Genomic DNA, 21397 nt, shown 5'->3' on the forward strand with positions numbered 1-21397 from the left:
TCTTATTCACATCGTTAATAAAGCAAGCTACCGAGTTGCTCTGTGACTGCCCAAGGCTTTAATCTTCAACATGGGCTCTGGAGGGGGGAGGCCATTCCAGAACCTTCTACTGCAGCTACAGTCCAAACCCACAAGGCACTGGAGCATGGACCCGAGCTCTCCACAGACTGGACACTGCACAGGTCTTCACATGCTAGAGCCAAGGTCAATTCAGGGTCAGCCAAGCCATACTTGGCCATTTGCTCTCAGACAACAGCCACTGACCAACTGTGGAGCTGGGGATGGGAAACCCAGAGTAAACAGGTCTCTGTGACTATTAGGAATGGGGAATGGCAGGAATAAGTTGGCCACAAGCCAAGGCCGTTTCTGACACAGTGCAGGCCAGCTTGGGGCATGAGAAGGCACCAGGATGGCCAAGGGCATGAAGGGCTGGCGTGGACTTGGGCCCCAGTGAGTCCAGCTCAGGGGAGGTGTAAGCTCCAGAATCAACTCTCTGATGTTCCAGAAATGAAGCCTGTCCACTCAGGAGTGGTGGGTCTTCAGCAAGGCCAACTGAACCCCAGGTCCACCACACCAGAGTCCTGTGGGTACCCAGCTGAGCTTGCATGACATGGGAACCTGCAGAGATCCCTGCAAATGTTACCCTCTGCCTTTGGGTTCCTCCTGTGCCTCTGAACTCCCCAGAACCAAACCCTGCTTGCCGAGTTCCTCTGGGACCAGAAAGCAGAGAAGGCCACAGGACCCTGCAGGACCAGCCTTGGCTCTAGGAAGAGGGTAGTCAACCAAGGTGACACCGGACATACTGGTTCTGGCCTGCTATGGATGTTGGGGATGGAGACCCTAGCTAACCAGGACCAGAGCACAGCGGTGGAGGGCTGGTCACCCTAAGGCAGGCTGGCTCTGGGCCCCAACATCCAGCCAAGTCTTTGATGCAATCCAGGCCAGTACCCCCATGAATAAGGAGGTGGCCACATCCCTAAGTCCCACCACAAATTAGAGGCCACCATGGATGGAAGAGGAAACCAAGACCCAAAGCCTTCCAAGAGGGTCACAAGGACCCCTCAGTACAATGCTGGGCAGCAGATGTTGATCCAGAGCCTCTGGTAGACAGCCAGCCAGGGTGCCTGCCCTGGATGGAGGGCTTCAGGTGTCCTTGGCTCTAGGAGGTGGCTGAGGTCACCTGGCTGACATCCTGCTCTAGCCTCTGACCGGCCTGCCGAAGGTTCTCGAACTTCTGCCTCAGTGTGTCCTTTGCCTGCTGCAGCCGCTCATTCATGGCCACATAGGCCCGGCTCTGTTGGTAGATCTGCTCATGCTGGGCTTCAAGGTCCTCGGCTCTTAGGGATGGATCTGGGGGGTCTGGAGAGGAGAAACAGTGTCACCACCCACAGGCCAGCAAGCTTCACTCCACATCAGGAGGATTGGGAGTTCAAGGTTATCATTGGCTCCATAGTAAATTGGAGGCCTGCCTGGGGTACACGAGACCTGTCTAACCCTAGAAAATATGAGTCCGTTACAGGCCTGAAAAATCCCAGGGTTTGGGAGGTCACCAAGAGGACAGGACCCCTCCAGCCACCCTGGCCTTGCTGTCCCATCCAGCACTGCCTAGGTTCCTGGATTCTAGGGCAGGACTCGCAGAAAACAGCTCCTTCACGTATTGTTTCCCCAGATTTCCATTTAGGAACCACGGGGCATTGGGCTTTTTTCTTTTTCCCTCTGAGACAAGGTCTTGAACTCACAGCAATCCTCCTGCCCAAGACTCCTGGGTTGGTTTAGGTTACCAAGATCGCGGGCCCCTCAGCTTTGCTTTGATGACCCCACTTGACAGAGTGAGAGAGGGTCGGTGACAGAAAAGATGCGTCCCTAGGGGTGTGGCTGCAATCAGGGTTGCTCCCGACTCAGTCGTCCTCCTACCTTCCGGGGCCAGGGCGGTAAAAACAGGATCGTGGGCGGGCGCCTCTCGCACGTCCTCCAGGATCTGCTCCACTGTGGGAGGAGCCGGGCGCGTGGGCAGCACCACGCGTTTCTTGCCCCTGGAGCTCATCTTAGGCGGAGGAGCGCGAGCTAACTGCAGGTCCTCTCTGCTTGGCTTTCCCACCCCGCACGCATTACGGCCCTGCGCCGAGGTCCATTCCCAGTCTCGCCGTCCCGCCTCTCGGGGTCTCAGTTTGGCTCAAACTCGGCCTCAGTTTGCCCCCAGAAATCCCTACAGCCTTTCTCGGCTCCAAGAACCTGTACGGCCGCCACAACTTCCGCTTCCGGTTTGAGCGCCGCTTGGTTCTTGCATTTCCGGTCTACTCCAGCTCCGCTCTTCGAGAACCCCTCCCCCTCTTAAAGAGCCCTAGTTCTAGAGGTTCCTAGGAGTCCTCCAAATGTATCAAAGGGATCTCAGCCTCCTAGACCGCGAGTGGGGAGCATGAGTTCAAGTCCCCCTGGCCGGGCAGCAACTAGGAGTTGCTAACTAACCACTGCCAGGTTCACAGTGGGCGCTTAATAGATGCTGGATGGTGCCCAAACACAGGATAACATGTTCCAGGAGCCGTGCTCCCTTGTCCTGAGTGGTGGGCCCAAGCTGTTAATCCCAGCACTCAGGAGACAGAGGCAGGCGGATCTACAGAGTGAGTCCCGGGAGAGCCTGAGCTACACAGAGAAACCCTGTCTGGAAAACCACCAAGGAGGGGGGGGGCGGGGACTACCACACGCTCAAGAACACGGTGTCCATGGTGTGTGTACTCCTGCACTGGTGTGGGCTGTGGGCCTCCTACCAGGGCTCTCTCGTCCACACACTGCCTTGAAGGACACCACATACGTGACATCTTCTATTTAACTTTTATTTACCAACTATGAGACTATGAGATCAGACACGGGGCTTGTGGACGGTTCTGGGGCAGGGAAGGGACAGATGGTCGGTGGCTGTGGTCTGACCTCTGCCCACGGCACCCTTGTCCTGCTCCAAAATGAGTAAGGAGACAGCTCTTCCACTGGGAGCAGCTGTGGCCCATGCTGTGGCCTGCCGATGACCTGCCAGGGCTTTCTGGGGCAAGGTCCTATTCCAACCTGGGAGCAGGGCCTTGGGGTTCCGCCCTTCCTATCAGGCATCTCTGGCTCCCCAGCCTTCAGGGTCTCGGGCATTGGGGTGTCTAGCCTAGGGGGGTGGGCCTTCCTCAAGCCGAGAGGGGTCTCCTGAAGGTCCTGGCCAGCTGGGCCAGCACCATGGCCTGGGACCGGTAGCCGGGGTGGCCGCCAGAGATGGCAGGCCTTGGAGGAGCCCTGGAGCTTGCCCAGCACGAGGGACAGGGGACAGGCAGTGTAGTCACTGGTCAAGCTGCCCCAGCAGGTGTAATAGGAGGGTGACAGCTGGCCTGTCCCTCGGTCACTGGCTGCTCTGTGTGGCTGTAGAGCCACCACTGCCGGCTGGAGATGAGGCAGAGCCAGGCCAGGATGGCGGGGGGAATGTGACTTTCTGTATAGGGACAGAATGGAAATGGGGGTGAGGCTGCAGCTTGAGGGTGCAGCCGGTGCCCGCCCACCCATCCCGGGCCGCTGCGCCTCCTCCCCCGACAAGTGACCATGCGCTGCGGCCACTCACCCTGGCGCAGCCCCTCTGTGTCCCTCTGCACACACGCGCGGCTGGTCACCTGGGGGCCCTGGGGCCGCGCTGTCATGTCCTCGGCCGTCCCGTACAGCAACAGTGTGTAGTAGTACAGAGTTCCTGGGCAGGGGTCGCGGTGGGCACCGAGGGGGACAGGCTGTCGGTGGCCTGCCAGGCTCTGTAGCCAGCCTTAGTGGCTCCCACCCAGGGCCCCATATCAACTGAGCCTGGCTGCTGCACACCTACTTGTGCCAGTGGCTGGAGGCCCCTACTTCCACAGAACAACTGCACCTGCTGTGTGCTAATGGCCAGACTCCCCAATTTCCCAAGTGTATTCCCCTACTGTGTATTAGTGGCCAGATTTCATCCTATCCCTCAGGTAGTTAATACCTCATTATTTACCACTGGTCAGACCACCACCATGATTCTGTTAGCTTGTTGCACACCTACTGTGTACCAATGGCCAGACTCCTCTCCTTTCTTCAGGTGACTGCACCTAATGTGTGCCACTGTGCTCAGAACCCCCCCCCATTAACTTCTTTCAGGTTACCTTATACCTACTATACACCAATGGCCAGATCCCCTCTTCCCCCATGGTACTACACCTACTGTGTGCCAGTGGAGTGGCCAGATCCTCCCTCTTCATGTTACTCCATAACTAAACACCTACTGTGCACCGGTGGCTGGGACCCAACCATCATCCAGGCAACAACGTCTACTGTGTGCTAAAATAAGTATTGCATGGTCTCTCCAAGAAAACCCCTGGGACCTGTGGCTGACAGTCAACTAAAACAGGGCCCCCAGCCCTACAGCCCACAGCCACAGTCACAGCCACAGCCACAGCCAGCTCTCTCACCTGTGTTAAAATAGTAGCCCTTGTTCTCCAGGCCCAGGGTCCACAGGCCCTGCGGGTCCTCATCCCAGTAGTGGGTGGACATGAAGATCCAGTTGTTATAGCCTTGGCCGCTGATATCCAAGGGTCTGTGGCCGGCAGGTGGCGCGGGAAGAGACAGGACAGGACGGGTGGCGTCTAACACGTGTCTTCTGAGTCCCACCCGCGTAGGATACCACCTGCAGGAGGCTAGGCAGGGCTCCTCTCGCCCACGGGGCCCCTTAGGAGGATCTCATACCTGATGGCCACGAGCGTGGAGCGTGTACCCATAGGGCTGGTGAGGGCGATCTCCAGGTCCCCGCGGCGGCTGTAGGAGAGTGACAACTGGACCTGCACGTGCTCGAGCGAGCGGATGAGGCGGTGCGAGCCATCGGAGCACGCGGACACGTTCTTCGACACCAGCATCCGAGTCAGGATGGGGCTGGTAAGGTGAGGATGATCCTGTGGGCCTGCCGTGGGCCGGGTGGCGCCGGGTGGCGGGCCTGGGGGGTCCAAGGGCCTGAGGGCACTCTCCTTCCTCAGATGGGTAAACTGAGGCTTCGGGGCTTCTTCCCTGCCTTGGACTAGGGTGGGACGTAGGGGAGGAGGGAGGCTGCAACAACGTGCAGGGTGGAGACCTGGACCTGCCTCCTTGGAGTGTGGGCAGGGCCTCCCTCCAGTTGGCCCTCCCCGGGGGACAGGGTGTGGGAGGGGCCTCCCTCACGTGGGGGTGTGCACCACCCGAATGGCACATTTCTTCTGAGGCTGTGTGGGCAGCCACACGCGAGCCAGGTCCACCAGCAGCCCCGCGTCCAGCAGCCCGTAGCCGTAGTGGTGACTCACTGCGCGGGAGAGGTAGCTGTCACTCGCCCTGCGTGCACGGCACCCCGGTCCCCTGCCTGGCCCCGCCGCACCTTGGCGCCCCACGCCGTTGATCCTCCAGTCCTCCGCCTGCAGCAGCGCCGGCCTGGACGCGCGGACCACCAGGTGCTGTAGGTCCCTCCAGGTCAGGAGCGGGCTGGGGGGGCGAGGGCGGGTGAGCCGGGCGCCGCCCGTGGGGGCGGGGCGGTGGGCGGGGCCCCACGGTCACCTACTTGGCCTCCAGAGCCAGGGCGATCATGCCAGCGGCCAGCGGGGCGGAGGCCGAGGTGCCCGTGTGCTTGTCGGTGCACTGGTGGTGCAGGTCCGTGGTGACCTGGGGACAGACAGAAGAGGGATCTTGAGCGCAGTGCGTGGCCCACATGGAGGTCTTGTAGGGAAGGTACTAGGGACTACGTTCACAAAGTAGGAAGACGCTGAGGACTAAGCTCAAAAGTAATAAAGCCCTAGGCCTGGTGATGCGGGCGTTCAGTCCCAGCACTCGTGGGGCAAGGCAGGCGTAGCTGTGACTTCTAGGCTGGCTTGGTCTACATGGTGAACACAAACGACTAAGTTTAGCAAGTACTTAGTCAACAATGACTGAGGACCAAGATTTAAAACTGCTAAGGACTAGGTTCCAAAACCACTGAGCATTGAGTTCAAAGGGCCCTACATCTAAAAAGTACCAAGACCAGCTGGCCGTGGTGGCACAAGCCTTTAATTTCAGCCTTTGGGAGGCAGAGGCAGGCAGATCGCTGAGTTCCGGGATAGCCTGGTCTACAGAGTGAGCGCCAGGACAGCCAGAGCTACACAGAGAAACCCTATCGAGAAAAAGTGAACAAACAAAAACGTGCCAAGATTCTGAAGTCAGCCTCAGCAAGCACCTAAGCCCTGGTCCTTGGCCCTTACCTGGGGGACAGAAGTGCTGAGGGACAAGGAGCCACAACTGCACAGACCCCATGTGTCACGTGTGGGGTAGGAGACCTGGGAGCTGGTGGCGCATGGGGGGGGGGCGGGCTGCAGGAGGCCTCCCGGTAGACACAGGAGGACACAGGTAGCAAGGATCTTGCCCAGGAAGGCAGAGGGGAGTTGCCAAGTGAGTCGGCATAGTTGCCTCTAGGCTTGCACTGGGGTCAGAGCAGCAGTGAGCACGAGCCGGGGCAGGAAGGGCAGGGCCTGTGTGGGCCATGTCTTGTGGAGTGGGACTTGCTTGGGGATCTGGATCTGAAGGGATGGGGCCTCTGCCTGATTGAAGCCTGGGGGCGGGGCACGAGGAGGCGGGGCCTGGTGAGGTCCCTGTAGGGGCGGGGCCTGTGGTGAGGGCTGGGTGCTCACGATCTGTGGGTCGGTGGCCACTCCGCTACTGAAGGTGGTGGTGAACGTGGAGGCACAGGCCTCGCTGTACCAGGGCACTCGGCCCTGCCGCGTGGTGCTGCCCACTGATAGCGTGTGGATGCTGTTGGTGTAGCCGTCACAATTGCAGTTGTCGTAATGGAGGCCACCGTTTCCCGAGGCCCAGATGAACAGTGTGCCCAGCCCTTGGCGGCCCTGGGTGGGGAGTGACCCAGGAGAACAGAGTCAGCCCTCCACCCTCAGGGTCGGGTACCCTCCGCCAAGGGTGCGCTCCCTGTGCACCTTGGTCACGCCACGCCTGAAGGCCTCCCGAGTGAGGATGCCTGGCCCGTCCACCGTGCGGCCGTCATCCTCGGGCCCCCAGCTGGCGCTGTAGATGTGTATGTGTTGCGGCTGCAGGCTGAGAGACTGTGCCTCCACGATGTCGGTGATGGTTCCATCCAGCATGCGCACGCCTGCGCGGGTGGTCGTGGGCCTTGCGCCAGCACCAACACTGGTTGCCCTGCCAGGCCACCTCCCTGCCACCTTTTGGTCACCCTCAACCTGGGGCCTGGCACTGCCCAATAATCAGTGGTGGGAATAGGGAAGGGTTTGGGGTAGTGTTTCTCCATTGGTCAAGCTATCCTCACATTCCCCAGCCTCCACCCCTGGTACCTCCAATTCTGGCGTTGAAGGCCACACCAGCACCACAGAAGCCGTTGTTAGCTGTGGCAGACACCTCCCCAGCGCAGCGGGTCCCATGCCTGATTCCAGGGCAAGGAGGAAAGCATCCATGGGTCCCAGCCGCTTTGGCATTTCTGCAGGCCTGGGGAACACCTGGTACATCAGCACCTAGCTCACCGGTTCTCATCACTGGGTGTGTAGCGAGGCTGGGGATCTGGGTCATAGTCATTGAAGTCATAGCTGGCCAGAGGGTCCTGGAAGGTAGGCAGGGAAAGAAAGATGGAATGAGGTGTGCCTGGCTAGATCTGGGGACTTGCCCTGCTGCCCCACTCATGGGAGGACTCACATAATTTTTTAAAAATATTTATTTGTTATATATACACTGTTCTGCCTGCATGTCTGCCTGTAGACCAGAAAATGACACCAGATCTTATTACGGACAATTGTGAGTCACCATGTGGGTGCTGGGAATTGAACTTAGGACCTCTGGAAGAGAAGCCTGTGCTCTTAACCACCAAGCCATTTCTCCAGCCCAAAGACTCACATAATTAGCCCAGAGGTCTGGATGGTCTTTCTCAATGCCGTCGTCCAAGATGGAGACCACCACTCCCCGGCCGGTCAGTCCCTGGTTCCAAACCTTCAGGATGTTGAGATCTGGCTGTATCTCGTTGTTCTGTGACAAAGAGGGACCTAGGGTCAGTGGGTCTCGGGAGGCTGGTCCCCTCCCCCATCCACTCAGTCCATCCCAAGTGCTCACCATGTACCACTGCTTAGAAAACCAGGGGTCTGTGGGCACCACCAGGGAGCGCTTCACCCGCCGCCTCAGAGTCTGCTGCTCAAACCACTGCACCTGCGGAGGGCACAGGCTAGAGCAGTCTCTGTCTCCAGGGTGTGGGGTGTAGACAGGGGCTAGAGCAGTCACTGCCCCTAGGGTGTGGGGTGTAGACAGGGGGCTGTGGACCTCCATGTAGGTCCTTGCTAAGAGACAGGGATGTTGGCTTGGACTGCTCTTTGGGTCCTCCATGAGCCTCAGGCTGTGTTCTCAGAGATGGCTGAGGCCCAAGGATGCATGAATGATGACACTGGGATGGATGGGTGTTGCTCTTCTGGTTCCAATCCTACTCCTTCTTCCTTCCTTGTTCTAGATCCTTCTCACCAAGTCCTGCTGGCTCCTCCCACAGCACTAGTTTTTCTTTTGAGACAGGGTTGTGCTGTGTAGCCCTGGCTGGAACTCACTGTTTAGACAAGCTGGCCACATTTGGAATGCTGTGGGGTCACAGGGGTATGCCACTACTCACTCCTGGCGGGGCAGCACTTTTTGAAAACCCATCACTTCCTGCTACGGACCTCAGAATTATTCAGTGAGAGTTCAGTGCACAGTTCAGGGGTCAGCCCATCAGACACACACATCTCATGGAGGCATATTGTCACTTGAGATGCACATCTCATAGACTTTATTTAGCAAGGGGATAGGAATTCTGCCTTCTGAATGTATCAGCTGTGCTCAGGGCAGACTTCTTGTATAAAGCTCTTTCCCTCACATTCCAGTGTGGGGATTTCTTCCCACAGCACTACAGTGTGTTAATCGTGTACTGGGCACATTTTTCCCTGTGCATTGGTGCATTGGATGACTCCTCTCCCGCCCCAGCTATTGGTGATTCTGGCAAGAAAGTAATCACACTCAATACCTTACTCTCTCAATAATTTCTTTTTATATAAAACTTAGAAGTCTGCCCCATCCCAATTACCTTCCTTGCAGATGGTTGGTCAGTGTTAGTGTCCAGGCAAACAGACCTCTACTGAGACATTCACAGATGCCCAAGGACAAGAATTAGGGCATGTCTGAAGTTTTTCAGCCATAGTGCTCAGAGAGGTAGAGAATGAGAGTGTCCTGGATCCACTCTGCCAGCAGATAGGGAAGTGCTGTCCCTTAGAGCAAATCCTAACTCTTTGTACTTAGTTTTACCTCAGTCTATTGAAGCAAGAAGTCTACTGCTTGTATTTTTCCATGAGAGATAGCATAGGATGTAATCCTTAGAGCCAAAAGGTTCTCATTAGCTGCTGATTCTTGCCTTGCTCATGATTCAGCTTATTTACTTAGTCTTATTTAAGAAAATATCAAAGCACGTGTATTCCCCTCTTAAATTTCCCAAATGACTTAGTCTCTCCCTCTCTATTAATTTATGGCCCCCCCTTGTTTTTTTGGTTTTTCAAGACAGGGTTTCTCTGTGTAGCTTTGGAGCCTATCCTGGAACTAGCTCTGGAGACCAGGCTGGCCTTGAACTCACAGAGATCCGCCTGCCTCTGCCTCCGGAGTGCTGAGATTAAAGGCATGTGCCACCAACGCCCGACAATTTACCCCCCTTTTCCTTTAAGTTTATTTTGGAAGCTTAACCACTTCCACTTTGAGCCATAAAGAAGGGCTGACAGATTTGGTTTTTCGAGGCAGGGTTTCTCTGTATTGTTTTGGAGGCTGTCCTGGAACTCGCTCTGTAGACCAGGCTGGCCTCGAACTCACAGAGATCTGCCTGCCTTTGCCTCTGGAGTTTAAAGGCGTGAGCCACCACCACCCAGCTCCATGTAAAACTTGTATCCGTTTCTAGGACCCTGAAAATCTGTAGCCTTGCACCTGGCTAGAGCCAGAGAATTGCTGATTGTGTGTGTGTAGAAACGGGAGGGTGGCAGGACAGGATAGCAGAACAATAAAGAACACATGAAGAACATGTGTGTCAGGTGGTGTGTAACATCTTTTACCCCTCCTTCGTTCCTGAGAAGCATTTCACCTTTGGAACCTTGGGTAGGGGCTGGAGCAGATCTCCTAGACCTTATAACTTCTGACACTCTTCCTGGGTCAGGACAGCCCTGGCCCCATCCCCATGTCCACAACTTCCACTACCTCCTAGTGTCTGTCTCCTCGTTTTACATTTGTATATTCTCTCTCCCTTCTGTGTCTCTCCTCTGTCTTTCCTTTCTCTCTGTGTGTCTGTATGTATGCGCACCACGGCATATATGGAGGTCAAAGGACAGCTACTGGGGCTGGAGAGATGGCTCAGTGGTTAAGAGCAAAGGCCGCTCTTGCAGAGGATCAGGGTTCAATTCCCAGCATCTACATGGCAGCTCACAACTACCTAAGACAAATTCCAAGTAAATCCTGTGCCCTCTTCGGACCCCCGAGGGCTCCTGCGTGCCTGTGGTGCATCATGGGTAAGCAAGCAGGAGAGACACTAATGACACACGTTAGTCAGAAGTAACAAGTAAGTCTTTTAAAAAGAAACCATGGAGTCAGTTTTCTCCTTCCACTATGTGGATGGTGGCGAGAGCTCAGCCAGACTGAGCAACCATCTTTTTTTTTTTTTTAAAGATCTTATTTATTATGTATACAACATTCTGCTTCCATATGTATCTGCACACCAGAAGAGGGCACCAGATCTCATAAGGGATAGTTGTGAACCACCATGTGGTTGCTGGGAATTGAACTCAGGACCTCTGGAAGAACAGTCAGTGCTCTTAACCTCTGAGCCATCTCTCCAGCCCCTGAGCAACCATCTTTACCCTCTGAGCCATCTCACTGTCTTCTGAGATAGGGTCTCACACAGCCAAAAATGACCTTGAAATCCTGATCCTCCTGCCACCAATGACAGGTGTGCGTTTTCACTATCGCTTTAAGAGCACTGGGATGGAACCCAGGACTGCCTGCTTGCTGAACAAGTGCTCCACCCACTGAGCCTGAGCCCCTGTCCACCTCCCTCTTGGTCCAACATCACCAAATCTATTGCCCTGCTGGCCTCCAGCAGTCAACCTGCTCCTCACTTAGCTACAACTAACAACCAAGAAAGAGCTCATGTGTTCTCTTCCACCCCAGGGCCTTTGCAAGTGCTGTTCTGCCAGCCCAAACCAGCTCAAGTCCCCTCTCCTTACACCTCCAGCTTGGTCTGATGAGCCACACTCCTGGCTAACCTGGCTTGACCTCTCTGTCCATCTACCCCATCCATAGCCTCTCATCTCTTGTTCCTTCTCTTTACCCCATCTATTTGACTTCCTTCTTGTCAAGATTTGGCCTCTGAAAGGCACTTGGTCCCTGTGGTGGTTTGAATGAGACTGGTCCCACAGGCTCTTATATTTGAATGCTCAGTCCCCAGTTGGTTTGGGGAAGTGTGGCCTTGTTGGAGAAGGTGTGTCACTGAGAGGTTCTCTCTGCCTCGTCCTTGTGGGTGAGGGTGAAAGTTCTCAGCCACTGCCCCAGTGTGCCAGTCTGCCTGTCTGCTGCCATACTCCTCGACATGGTTGGTGGTCATGGAATCACCCTCTGACGCTGTAAGCTCCAATAAACTCTTCTTTCTGTAGGTTGCCTTGGTCATGGCGTTTTTGTGTCAGCAATAGGACAGTTACTAAGACAGTTCCTGACACACAAAGTGAGCACCTCTTCAGTGTATCTTGTAAGCCTCTATGGCTTGCACACTCACAAATCCATACCATTCTTTGACTACTGTTTAGGGGCTGTTCCCTGTGAGGACTGATCTAATGTGGATGTTTCCAAATAACACAAAGCACCATGGGCTCCACTCCTGATTCGGCTGCACAGTCACTGATTCAGGTTCTCACCTTGGGCATTGTTTTCTAGTCTGATAAAATGGACCGATTCTCTTCCCTACGTCGTATGGCTTGGAGCAGGGAAGGACCAGTGTGTGAGAACCTCTTTCCTTGAGAAGCAGGGCAGGGGCCGTCAGTATGTGGCCCCCCAAGTGCCATGTTGTGGTAGGTGTCATGCTCATACATGACGTCCCCAAGCAGGCCCCACTTGACACAATAAGAATGACTGAAGGTGGCTGGTTGGCCTTAGGAGATGGCAGCCATGGGCTCACTCACCTTGGGCTCTTTCTTCAGGCGCAGACGGTGGCCCCAGTGGGGGGTCAGGGACTGCTGAGCCACACCCCGGTGCCGTAGATGGAAATAGTGGTCGTCGGGAAAGATCTGGGAATGTGATGGACAGGGGCATCGCTGGGACCTGGCTCCTTTGATACAGTCCCAAGGATGGAGTCCAGTTTCTGCGGCATTATATACCTCAACCAGGTGCCCAGTTGAGGGTCGCAGAATCCCAAATTGAATATGGAGGGGGCACGTAGACACGTTCGTTCTTCATATCCGGGGAGGTCTTGGGGACCCCCTCCCATCTGTCCGGGTCTGAGGTCGTCCAGGTCCCCACCCATGGCCCATCCATCCAGGTCCCACCCACCCACCTGTCCCAGGTTGATGAAGCCAAATTTACGTGCCAGGCGCTCAGCCTCCTGGTAACCTTTGGTCACCCGCACGGCCCAGCTGCTGACATAGATGGGGGCCCGGGGTGAGGCCCACCCCACAGCCAGGAGGGCCAAAGCCAAAGCCAGACCCAGCCACAGCGCAGTCGGGGAGGGCCGCATAGCGGGGGGCGGGGCGGGGGGCGGGGCCTCAGGAAGCCACCCCATCCCGGACACCATAGCAACCCCGAAGCTTTCAACTCCCAAGGGGCCTTGCGGTTCCCTCGTCCCCCATCCATGAGGGGTGGGACTATCCCACATGAAGAGACATCCACACGGACCTAAGCCTTCGGGAGCCTCAGTTTCTCCACTTGTACAAGTGCAACACCTTCTGGTCCTTAGGAGCAGGTTCAGGATCACAGGGATACCCCCAACCATTTATTTGGTCCCGCCCACTTTCTTCCACGCCCCTCCTTAGAGAATCAGCCCTGCCTCTCCACATCTTCCAACCAGCATCGTTTGCTTCCAGTGTAGTCCCGCCTCCTTTATGATCAACTCCGCCTTCTCTAGTCTGTCCAATCAGCGCTGGTCTTAACCTGGCCCCACCCACCTGTTTCTCAGCTAGTCCCACCCACCCTCATCGCTCTCCGTCAATAATCTACGGCTTGTCCAATCAGTACCGAGTCACTTCCTCGTGACCAATCAACGCACCGGCAGCCTGGCGCCCCGCCCCCTCCAGCCTCCCTGTGGCCCGGCGGGCCTTAGCCCTGGCCAGAGGGCGATGCGGCGGGGGAGACGGGGCAGGCCCCACCTCCTTTGTCCGCCTTGCCCTCCCATTGGCCAGAGCCAGGGGTCGGGGGCGGAGCCAGGGCCGGGGGCCGAAAGCAGCGTGTCGGGGGCGGGGCCTGGCCGCGCGCGGGAGGCGAAGTCTGTGCGCCGTAGGCTGGGCCGGTGCGCGAGGCTGCGGGTGTGCTTGAGTGGCCTGCCGCGGGCCCACCGCCATGGACGGTCTACGCCAGCGCTTCGAGCGTTTCCTAGAGCAGAAGAACGTAGCCACCGAAGCGCTCGGGGCTCTCGAAGCCAGGACCGGTGTAGAGAAGCGGTATCTAGCCGCGGGTAAGCCTGGAGAGGGGTGCATGTCGCGGGTCCCCGACGGGCACCACGAGGTCCTCTGTTTCGACCCTGGAAAGGGTGCATGGCCCAAGTGCCGGATGGGCACCTTGAAGCCTTGGGTGCCCTCACCCTGGGAGAGGTTATGGGAGGCTCTGGAAACTCAGGACTAGGTGCGGTATCCCTGGTCCCTGTTTAGGCATTGTGAGGTCCTGGGGACTCTGACCTGGAAAGAATGTATATCTCAGGTCCCTGATGGACCTGGTGAAAGGTCTCGTGAGATTCTAGGCACCTAGGCATGGCTTTAGGATCTCATCCTTTCTGGGAAGTGTCTCCAATGGAAACCAAGATGTCATGCGTCCTCATCCATGGAAAGGGGACCATGTTTGGTTCCCTATAGACCCTGACATTATCTGGGGATCTGACCTGCCTGTGGCGTCTTACTTTATATTCTGGAGAAGAGGGACTTTAATTTGCCTGCCTCTCTTCCAAAGTCTTTGGAAAAGGCCAACCTAGTGTCCCAAAGCACTCTCAGGTGCAGCCTGCCTCCTCCTGGGGCCCTGGCTACAGGTCAGGCCCCAAGCCCCTGCAAGTCTGGTTTTTCCAGTGGCCAAGCTGGCCCCTATGTGGGTGGAGAAACAAGGGACATCCCCCAGTTAATCCCCTTCGTGTTCTCAACTCCTTCTAGAATGTTCTCATGGAGAAATGACCCCATGTATTTCTCTAACATGAATACTGACCCTACACTGGGCCTCTCTTCCTCTTAGACCCAACACAATAGCTTTGAGTCAATATTTGTTGATCTCAGGTGTCAGCTAGGGTTTGGGGGGTGGGGAGCCTGGGGGAGGTAACACCCAAGCATCCCAATTGTAGGTCCATCCAAGTTCCAGGTTCTGTCTGCAAGTGTGGTAAGGGTCCCTGTGTGTCTTTCCAAAATGATTTTCGTGTGCCCCCTTTTTGTGTCTTCAGAAGCCCACAGCCTTGGCCTGAAGTTCCTTCCTGAATCACAGGACAGTGGGGGTTCTGTGTGAAGGACTAGTGTCACAGTTCATGAAGCCCCTTCTCCAGACAGATCCTAAGAGTTCTTTACTCTCACTTTCTTGTCAGCTGGAGGATGGGCTCCCAGACCCCAGGGTGTGTGTGTGTGTGTGTGTGTGTGTGTGTGTGTGTGTGTGTGTGTGTGTGTGTGTAGGGGTGATGGGGTGATGCTGATATCTGTGCCCAGATCCCAGAATGTCCCTCTCTTTGGGATGAATCAGCACTCGAGACAGTCCATTGTCCCGCTGTTCGGGCCCCAGGTACAGGCTGCAATCTCTGTTCTGGCTTTCCACATCACTAGGGAAATTGCATCATAGTACCCTGGGAGGGGATGGCCAGGAGAACAGCATGGATGTCACTAGGAAGGAAACTGAGACACAAGAGTCAGGGATATGTTGGAAAACTGCCCATCATCTCCACCTCCGGCCCCCTCTGTCACAGTGTCCACACTTATCTTCTTCCTGCTGAGGTTGCAGTTAAAGAGATTGAGGGCACTAGTACACTGGGACAGCCCTTCCCCCATCAATGCCAGAGACAGGGTGACATCCCTCACCTGCTTCAGGACCCTTAACAGAGACAGATTCTTAGGTTTCAGCTGCTCCAAAAGTCACCCTGTGTGTCCCCAGGCACTAAATGTGGCAGGCAGCTTAGACTCAAGGCAGTGACAGGAAGGTCACCCTACCCAGCTGGGGCCCCTCCTCTTCAGGTCCAGGAGGGTTAGACCCAGAACAGGTGGAAGGAGGGGCAGGGACTCTGACCTTAGACACAGAAGCCTGTGTCCCAGCAGATAGCAGTCTGGGGGAGGAAGCAGGAGACATCTCAGTCCTGGCTTCCCCAGGGCAAAGGTCCCCTCTGGTAGATAAGCCACTCCCACCTCCCCAGCTCAGTCCCTGACCTTCACTGGAGCAGATAAAGCCGCAGGTCCCCCAACCACTTCCCACATGTCCAAAGCTCTCTGGTGAGCCTTTCTAGCATCAAGTTTACAGTGGCAGCCAAGTCCCAGGCTTTTCATTGCTAAGAATGTCTCAGTGGGCAAAAGGCCATTCCCTAGAGTGTGCTGAGAGAGAGTGAGTAAACCACCTACACGTGGATAGCCCAGCCTTGGGCAGAGATCTGATCAGGTGAAACTGTAGAACAAAGAATAGCTGCCTTGTTTGTTTGGGGGGTTTCCAGCATGGGGGAGGGGAGTGTTTTTTCCTTCAAGTTGTTTGAGCAATCTTGTCCCTGATTGATAACTTGGCAAGTGTCTTTACCTGTTGAACCCTCTGGCTGGCTACTCTCCTCTTTCTCTGGAGATGGTATTTCACTGAACTTGTAGCTCATCACTTCAGTTACACTGACTGTCCAATGAGGTCCAACGATCCATTTGTGTCTGTCACCATCTTCCAAGTGCTGGAGTAGCAGGCACCCTGCAGCAAGCCCATTGTTGTTTGGTTTGTTCGGTATTTACTGAGCATTCAAACTCAAGTCATTATGCTGCAATGAGCATTTTATCCACTGTGTCACCTTCCAACCCTTTTTAGGTAGTGGGTTTTGAGACATGGCCTCACACAGTCCAGGCTGGCATTGAACTCACTACATAGCCAAGAACCGTCTGGTGTACTCTGTCATCCCAGCACTCCAGAGGCCAAGATAGGAGGAGCTAGAGTCCAAGGCCAGCCTGGGCTACAAAGCAAGACGCAATCTGAAAAAAGCAAAAACATTAGCCAACACAGCAGAACCTGCATTTAATCCCAGCACGCAGAAGCCTAAAGCAGGCAGCTCTCCATGAGTTTGAGGCCAGCTAGGACTGCATTGTGAGACCCTATCTCGAAGAAGAACAAAAATAACTTTTTGTTTTGTTTTCAAGACAGGGTTTCTCTGTGGCTTTGGAGGCTGCCCTGGAACTCGCTCTTGTAGACCAGGCTGGTCTTGAACTCACAGAGATCCACCTGCTTCTGCCTCCCGAGTGCTGGGATTAAAGGCATGTGCCACTAACACCAGGCCTGAAAAAAGAACCCTTGGCCCAAAAATGAATCCCATCCCAGAGCTGAATGAGGTCCTTGCCTGCTCTGAGGCACTTCCACCCCATGAGGGACATACAACAGACATGAGATCGAGGGTTCACCAGGAAGGAGGTGCAGGTTGCAGACTGCATTGGAGGGTTGCATGCTGCTCTTGTCTTTACAGGAGCCCTCGCCCTTCTAAGCCTGTATCTTCTGTTCGGCTACGGGGCCGCTCTACTGTGCAATGTCATCGGATTTGTATACCCCGCATATGCTTCGTGAGTGAGCAGGCAGTCCACAGGGGTGGGGAGGCTTCTGGGAGTCCCAGGGACCACCAAAGAAGATATGTGTCTTCCCATCTGGACAGAGTCAAAGCCATCGAGAGTCCAAACAAGGAAGACGACACTGTGTGGCTAACCTACTGGGTGGTGTACGCTCTGTTCGGCCTAGTCGAGTTCTTCAGCGATCTACTCCTGTTCTGGTTCCCTTTCTACTACGCGGGCAAGGTGAGCAGGCCATCTTCCCCATTGGGGAAGGGCAAAGAATTGGATCAGGGCCCTGTGTGACAGTGTGGTGTGTCCCCATGTGTGATGCAGGGCCCTGTGTGACAGTGTGGTGTGTTCCCATATGGGAGAAGGCCCTGTGTGAGGATGTGTGTCCCATGTGTGGGGCAGGGCCCTGTGTGAGGTGTAGTGTGTCCCATGTGTGGGGCAGGGTCCTGTGTGAGGTGTGGTGTGTCCCCATGTGTGGGGCAGGGTCCTGTGTGAGGTGTGGTGTGTCCCATGTGTGGGGCAGGGCCCTGTGTGAGGTGTGGGGCAGGGCCCTGTGTGACAGTGTGGTGTGTCCCATGTGTGGGACAGGGCCCTGTGTGACAGTATGGTGTGTCCCATGTGTGGGGCAGGGTCCTGTGTGAGGTGTGGTGTGTCCCCATGTGTGGGGCAGGGCCCTGTGTGAGGTGTGGGGCAGGGCCCTGTGTGACAGTGTGATGTGTCCCCATGTGTGGGGCAGGGCCCTGTGTGACAGTGTGATGTGTCCCCATGTGTGGGGCAGGGCCCTGTGTGACAGTGTGGTGTGTCCCCATGTGTGGGGCAGGGCCCTGTGTGAGGTGTGGTGTGTCCCCATGTGTTGGGCAGGGCCCTGTGTGAGGTGTGGTGTGTCCCCATGTGTGGGGCAGGGCCCTGTGTGACAGTGTGATGTGTCCCATGTGTGGGGCAGGGCCCTGTGTGACAGTGTGATGTGTCCCCATGTGTGGGGCAGGGCCCTGTGTGACAGTGTGGTGTGTCCCCATGTGTGGGGCAGGGCCCTGTGTGAGGTGTGGTGTGTCCCCATGTGTTGGGCAGGGCCCTGTGTGAGGTGTGGTGTGTCCCCATGTGTGGGGCAGGGCCCTGTGTGACAGTGTGATGTGTCCCATGTGTGGGGCAGGGCCCTGTGTGACAGTGTGATGTGTCCCCATGTGTGGGGCACGGCCCTGTGTGATGGCATGGTGTGTCCCCATACAGTGCGCCTTCCTGTTATTCTGCATGAGCCCGGGACCATGGAACGGGGCTCTAATACTGTACCATCGCGTCATACGACCACTGTTTCTAAAACACCACGTGGCCCTCGACAACGCAGTGAGCCAGCTAAGCGGAAGAGCATTGGACATAGCAGCGGGAATAACCCGGGACGGTGCGTACTAGGGGTGAATGCCCAGTGGGTGTGATCTGGATTCTGGGGGGTGTGTTTGTTTTCTCTTTGGGTAGTTTTTTGTTTGTTTTTTGAGACAGAATCTTACTATGTATACCAGGCTCGCCTGGAACTTTCAGAGATCTGCCTATCTACACCTCACAACAGTTAGGATTAAAGGTGTGTGCCATCACACATGGCTTGTTCAGTTATTTTGAGACAAAAAGAATTTCATGTATCCCAGGCTAGCCTCCAACTCACTAAGTAGCTGAGGGTCACCTTGCCTTCCTTAGTGCTGGGATGACAGGCCTGACAATGTCACCCCGCCCCAGCTGGCTCCTGGGTCTCAACTGACCCTGTCTCTGTTGTCTGTCCCCCTGCCTGGATTTGCCTGTCTGTCCATCCGCCTGCCCTGAAACACCTGACTCTTGCTACACTCCCCTGCATAGCTCTGCTATTCTCTTACTGTCCGCCTCTCTCTCTCTGGCTGTCGGGAACCAGTCCTGCAGGCCCTAGCCCGGGGCCGAGCTCTCATCACCCCAGCATCAGCAACGGAGCCCCCAACCACTCTGGAACTGAACCGTATGTAATGCCCAGGAGGGACTATGCAGGGGTTGTGTGCATTCTGTGTTTATGTTGTGTGTGGTTCTGCATCTGTGTGCGTATGTATGGTGCATACTGCAGGTATCCCTGGACAAGTGTGTGCATGCACCCACAGGGGCAGAGCGTGCTGGGTGTGTGTTCAGATGTCTGCATGGGTGACCAGCTTGCCTCTGCAACTGAGCTGGTGGCACATTCCCTCCCGCTCCCCGGCCAGTCGCGTCCACCCTCACATACCATGCCTTTCCGCTCCACAGCCAAGTCAAGCCAGACCCCGCTCCTGAAACACAATTGAAGTCTCCTGCCAGTTTGTGCTTGGAGCCTGTGCCCAGTGACAAGGAGGAGGGACACACAGCTGACGCCCAGGTCTCCTTGGACTCCTCCTCCTCGGACTCCCAGACAGAGATCCAAAACCAACGCCGAACTTCAAGCCCAACCAAGATAGTAGGAAGCCCGCCACGAGCCATGAACGGGCAGTTCTCATCCCCAGTCAGCCCAGGTTCCGATTCTGCGTCCCGGGCCCAGCTGGCCCCTGCTGCTAGCAACTCCCAGGTTCCCAACAAGATCTGGGCCCCTCGCAGCAGGGGCAGTGTGAATTCTAGGCCTACACAGCGTACCCGACTGCCCAGTACACCCTCTCAACCAGGGACCCTCTCAGCCATGCGATCTGGGGGGTCCTCCCAGCCAGTAGCCCGGTCCTCAGCACCTGCTCGGACACCAGTATGGTACCCAGGAAACAACCCACAATTCCCTCAGGCCCCAGCATCAAGCCTGGCCAGTCGATTGGCAGCAGCAGCCACCACGTCGGTACCCACCTCCATACAGCATGTCAGTAGTTCCAACCAAGGCTCACCTAGGGCCCAGTCGCCTAGCCCACCTCCTGACCCTAACCAGGCTGACAATAAGGCCCCCAGTGAGCCAGGGGATGTGGGTTCCAAGAACAACAAGCAGGGTCAGAAGACACCGGCCTCAGAGCTGGCTGGCAGCAGCACCGCGCCTGATCCCATGTCTGCCTGTCACTCTGACTCCTCTCTGGATTATATGTCTGAGTCCACGACGGAGATCACCTGTAAGTGGCCAGGCTACAATCACCAGCTGCGCTGCCCGAGACACTGCTGGCTCTTACAACACCTGGCATATTAGGGACATGAGTGCACACCTGCCCACGGGAGCCACATGAAACGCTAGACCACTCAAGCACCATATGAGTCATGTCAGACACCCGTCCTTGAGAGCCACAAAAAACAACTACCCACCCTAGGAACAAAGTCAAATACCTGCCATGGTCCCCCACACGTAAAACCTGCCCATGGATCCCAGGTGATACGTGTGTCACGGGAGCCTCAACAAGACCACCTGAGGGTCCCGTGTGTAACATCTACCCTCCGATGCACAATAAAATCACCTGCTCAGGCCCACAGATGTGTCAGCTGAGCTGTTGGGAGGGCTGTCAGGGATTAGTATCAACGATGTGGTAAGAACCAAGGAAACTGAGTTGGGGAGGCACAGTCACCTACCTGAGTCCTGCCAAAGGGCCCAAGACATGTGAAAAATCCATGAAGAAAACCCATGCCCTTTTCCCTCCCTGAGATAGCATTCTGGTGTGTAGCCCAGACTGGCCAGAAACGTAGTCTCCCACCCTAGCCACCCAAGTTCTGAGATCATGGCTATAAGCCATCCTGCGTAGGAAAAGATAGTATTTGTGTTCACTCCAGATAGACCAGGCAGCTACAAGCCAAAGACATGCAATGGGCCAGGTCTGGCTGGGAGTGGAGTTTATTGAGATCACCCCAACCAGGGTGACCAGTCATCTCCATGTCATTGTTCATATGACCATAAACGTTTCTCGGGGTTTTCCTTTTTCTCTTTCTTTCTTTCTTTCTTTCTTTCTTTCTTTCTTTCTTTCTTTCTTTCTTTCTTTCTTTCTTTCTTTTTTTTCAAGGCAGGGTTTCCCTGTGGCTTTGGAGGCTGTCCTGGAACTAGCTCCTGTAGACCAGACTGTCTTGGGGTTTTCTAAGATTTTTAATTTTTATATATGTCTGTGTTGATCTGTTCATGAGGTCCCCGAGATGGCCAGAGGCACCGGTTGCAGGTGTGAGCCACCAACATGCATGCTGGGAACTGAACTTGGGTCCTCTGTAACAGCATCACTCCTGGTTCTTTGGACAGTTCCTTGAGGCTCCCTCCTCTGTTTTCCCTTCTTCCTCCCTCCTTCCCTCCCTTCCTTCCCTCTCTCAGTCTGGACAACACAGCCACACACAGATCAGTCACACCACCACCATCCCTATCATAGACTTGTGGCCAAGTTCATTCTCTTCCCAGAAGCAGAGGTGGAAAATTCAAATCCTATGGGTTTGCTTGGAGAGGAAGCCAATATCAAGCAAGTGATGCCACGGGAGAGGACAGCTCTTGACACACCTGACACTTG

General features: G+C 55.7%; 3 protein-coding genes across 3 annotated transcripts; 1 reads left to right on the forward strand and 2 right to left on the reverse strand.

Annotated features, from left to right (window-relative positions):
* Positions 1 to 35: 35 nt before the first annotated feature.
* Positions 36 to 2248, reverse strand: CUNH19orf25 (chromosome unknown C19orf25 homolog). The gene is made up of 2 exons (XM_027419373.2): positions 1915 to 2248; positions 36 to 1359 (listed from the first exon to the last, which is right to left on the reverse strand). The coding sequence occupies exons 1-2, from the start codon at positions 2042 to 2044 to the stop codon at positions 1160 to 1162; spliced, it is 330 nt and encodes a 109-aa protein (XP_027275174.1). The 5' UTR covers positions 2045 to 2248; the 3' UTR covers positions 36 to 1159.
* A 166-nt stretch (positions 2249 to 2414) lies between these two features.
* Positions 2415 to 12754, reverse strand: Pcsk4 (proprotein convertase subtilisin/kexin type 4). The gene is made up of 14 exons (XM_027419367.2): positions 12575 to 12754; positions 12204 to 12308; positions 7882 to 8187; positions 7515 to 7591; positions 7329 to 7417; positions 6957 to 7129; positions 6657 to 6869; positions 5558 to 5658; positions 5378 to 5481; positions 5188 to 5305; positions 4723 to 4905; positions 4449 to 4573; positions 3590 to 3712; positions 2415 to 3463 (listed from the first exon to the last, which is right to left on the reverse strand). Exons 1-14 carry the CDS (start codon positions 12752 to 12754, stop codon positions 3321 to 3323), a joined length of 2040 nt encoding a protein of 679 aa, XP_027275168.1. The 3' UTR covers positions 2415 to 3320.
* On the forward strand, positions 10877 to 19404 carry Reep6 (receptor accessory protein 6). The gene is made up of 6 exons (XM_027419371.2): positions 10877 to 13687; positions 16889 to 16982; positions 17072 to 17210; positions 18204 to 18372; positions 18871 to 18951; positions 19227 to 19404. The coding sequence occupies exons 1-6, from the start codon at positions 13573 to 13575 to the stop codon at positions 19262 to 19264; spliced, it is 636 nt and encodes a 211-aa protein (XP_027275172.1). The 5' UTR covers positions 10877 to 13572; the 3' UTR covers positions 19265 to 19404.
* Positions 19405 to 21397: the final 1993 nt, after the last annotated feature.

This window comes from Cricetulus griseus, chromosome 5, assembly GCF_003668045.3.
Source record: "Cricetulus griseus strain 17A/GY chromosome 5, alternate assembly CriGri-PICRH-1.0, whole genome shotgun sequence".
NCBI classification, from domain to species: Eukaryota; Metazoa; Chordata; class Mammalia; order Rodentia; family Cricetidae; genus Cricetulus; species Cricetulus griseus.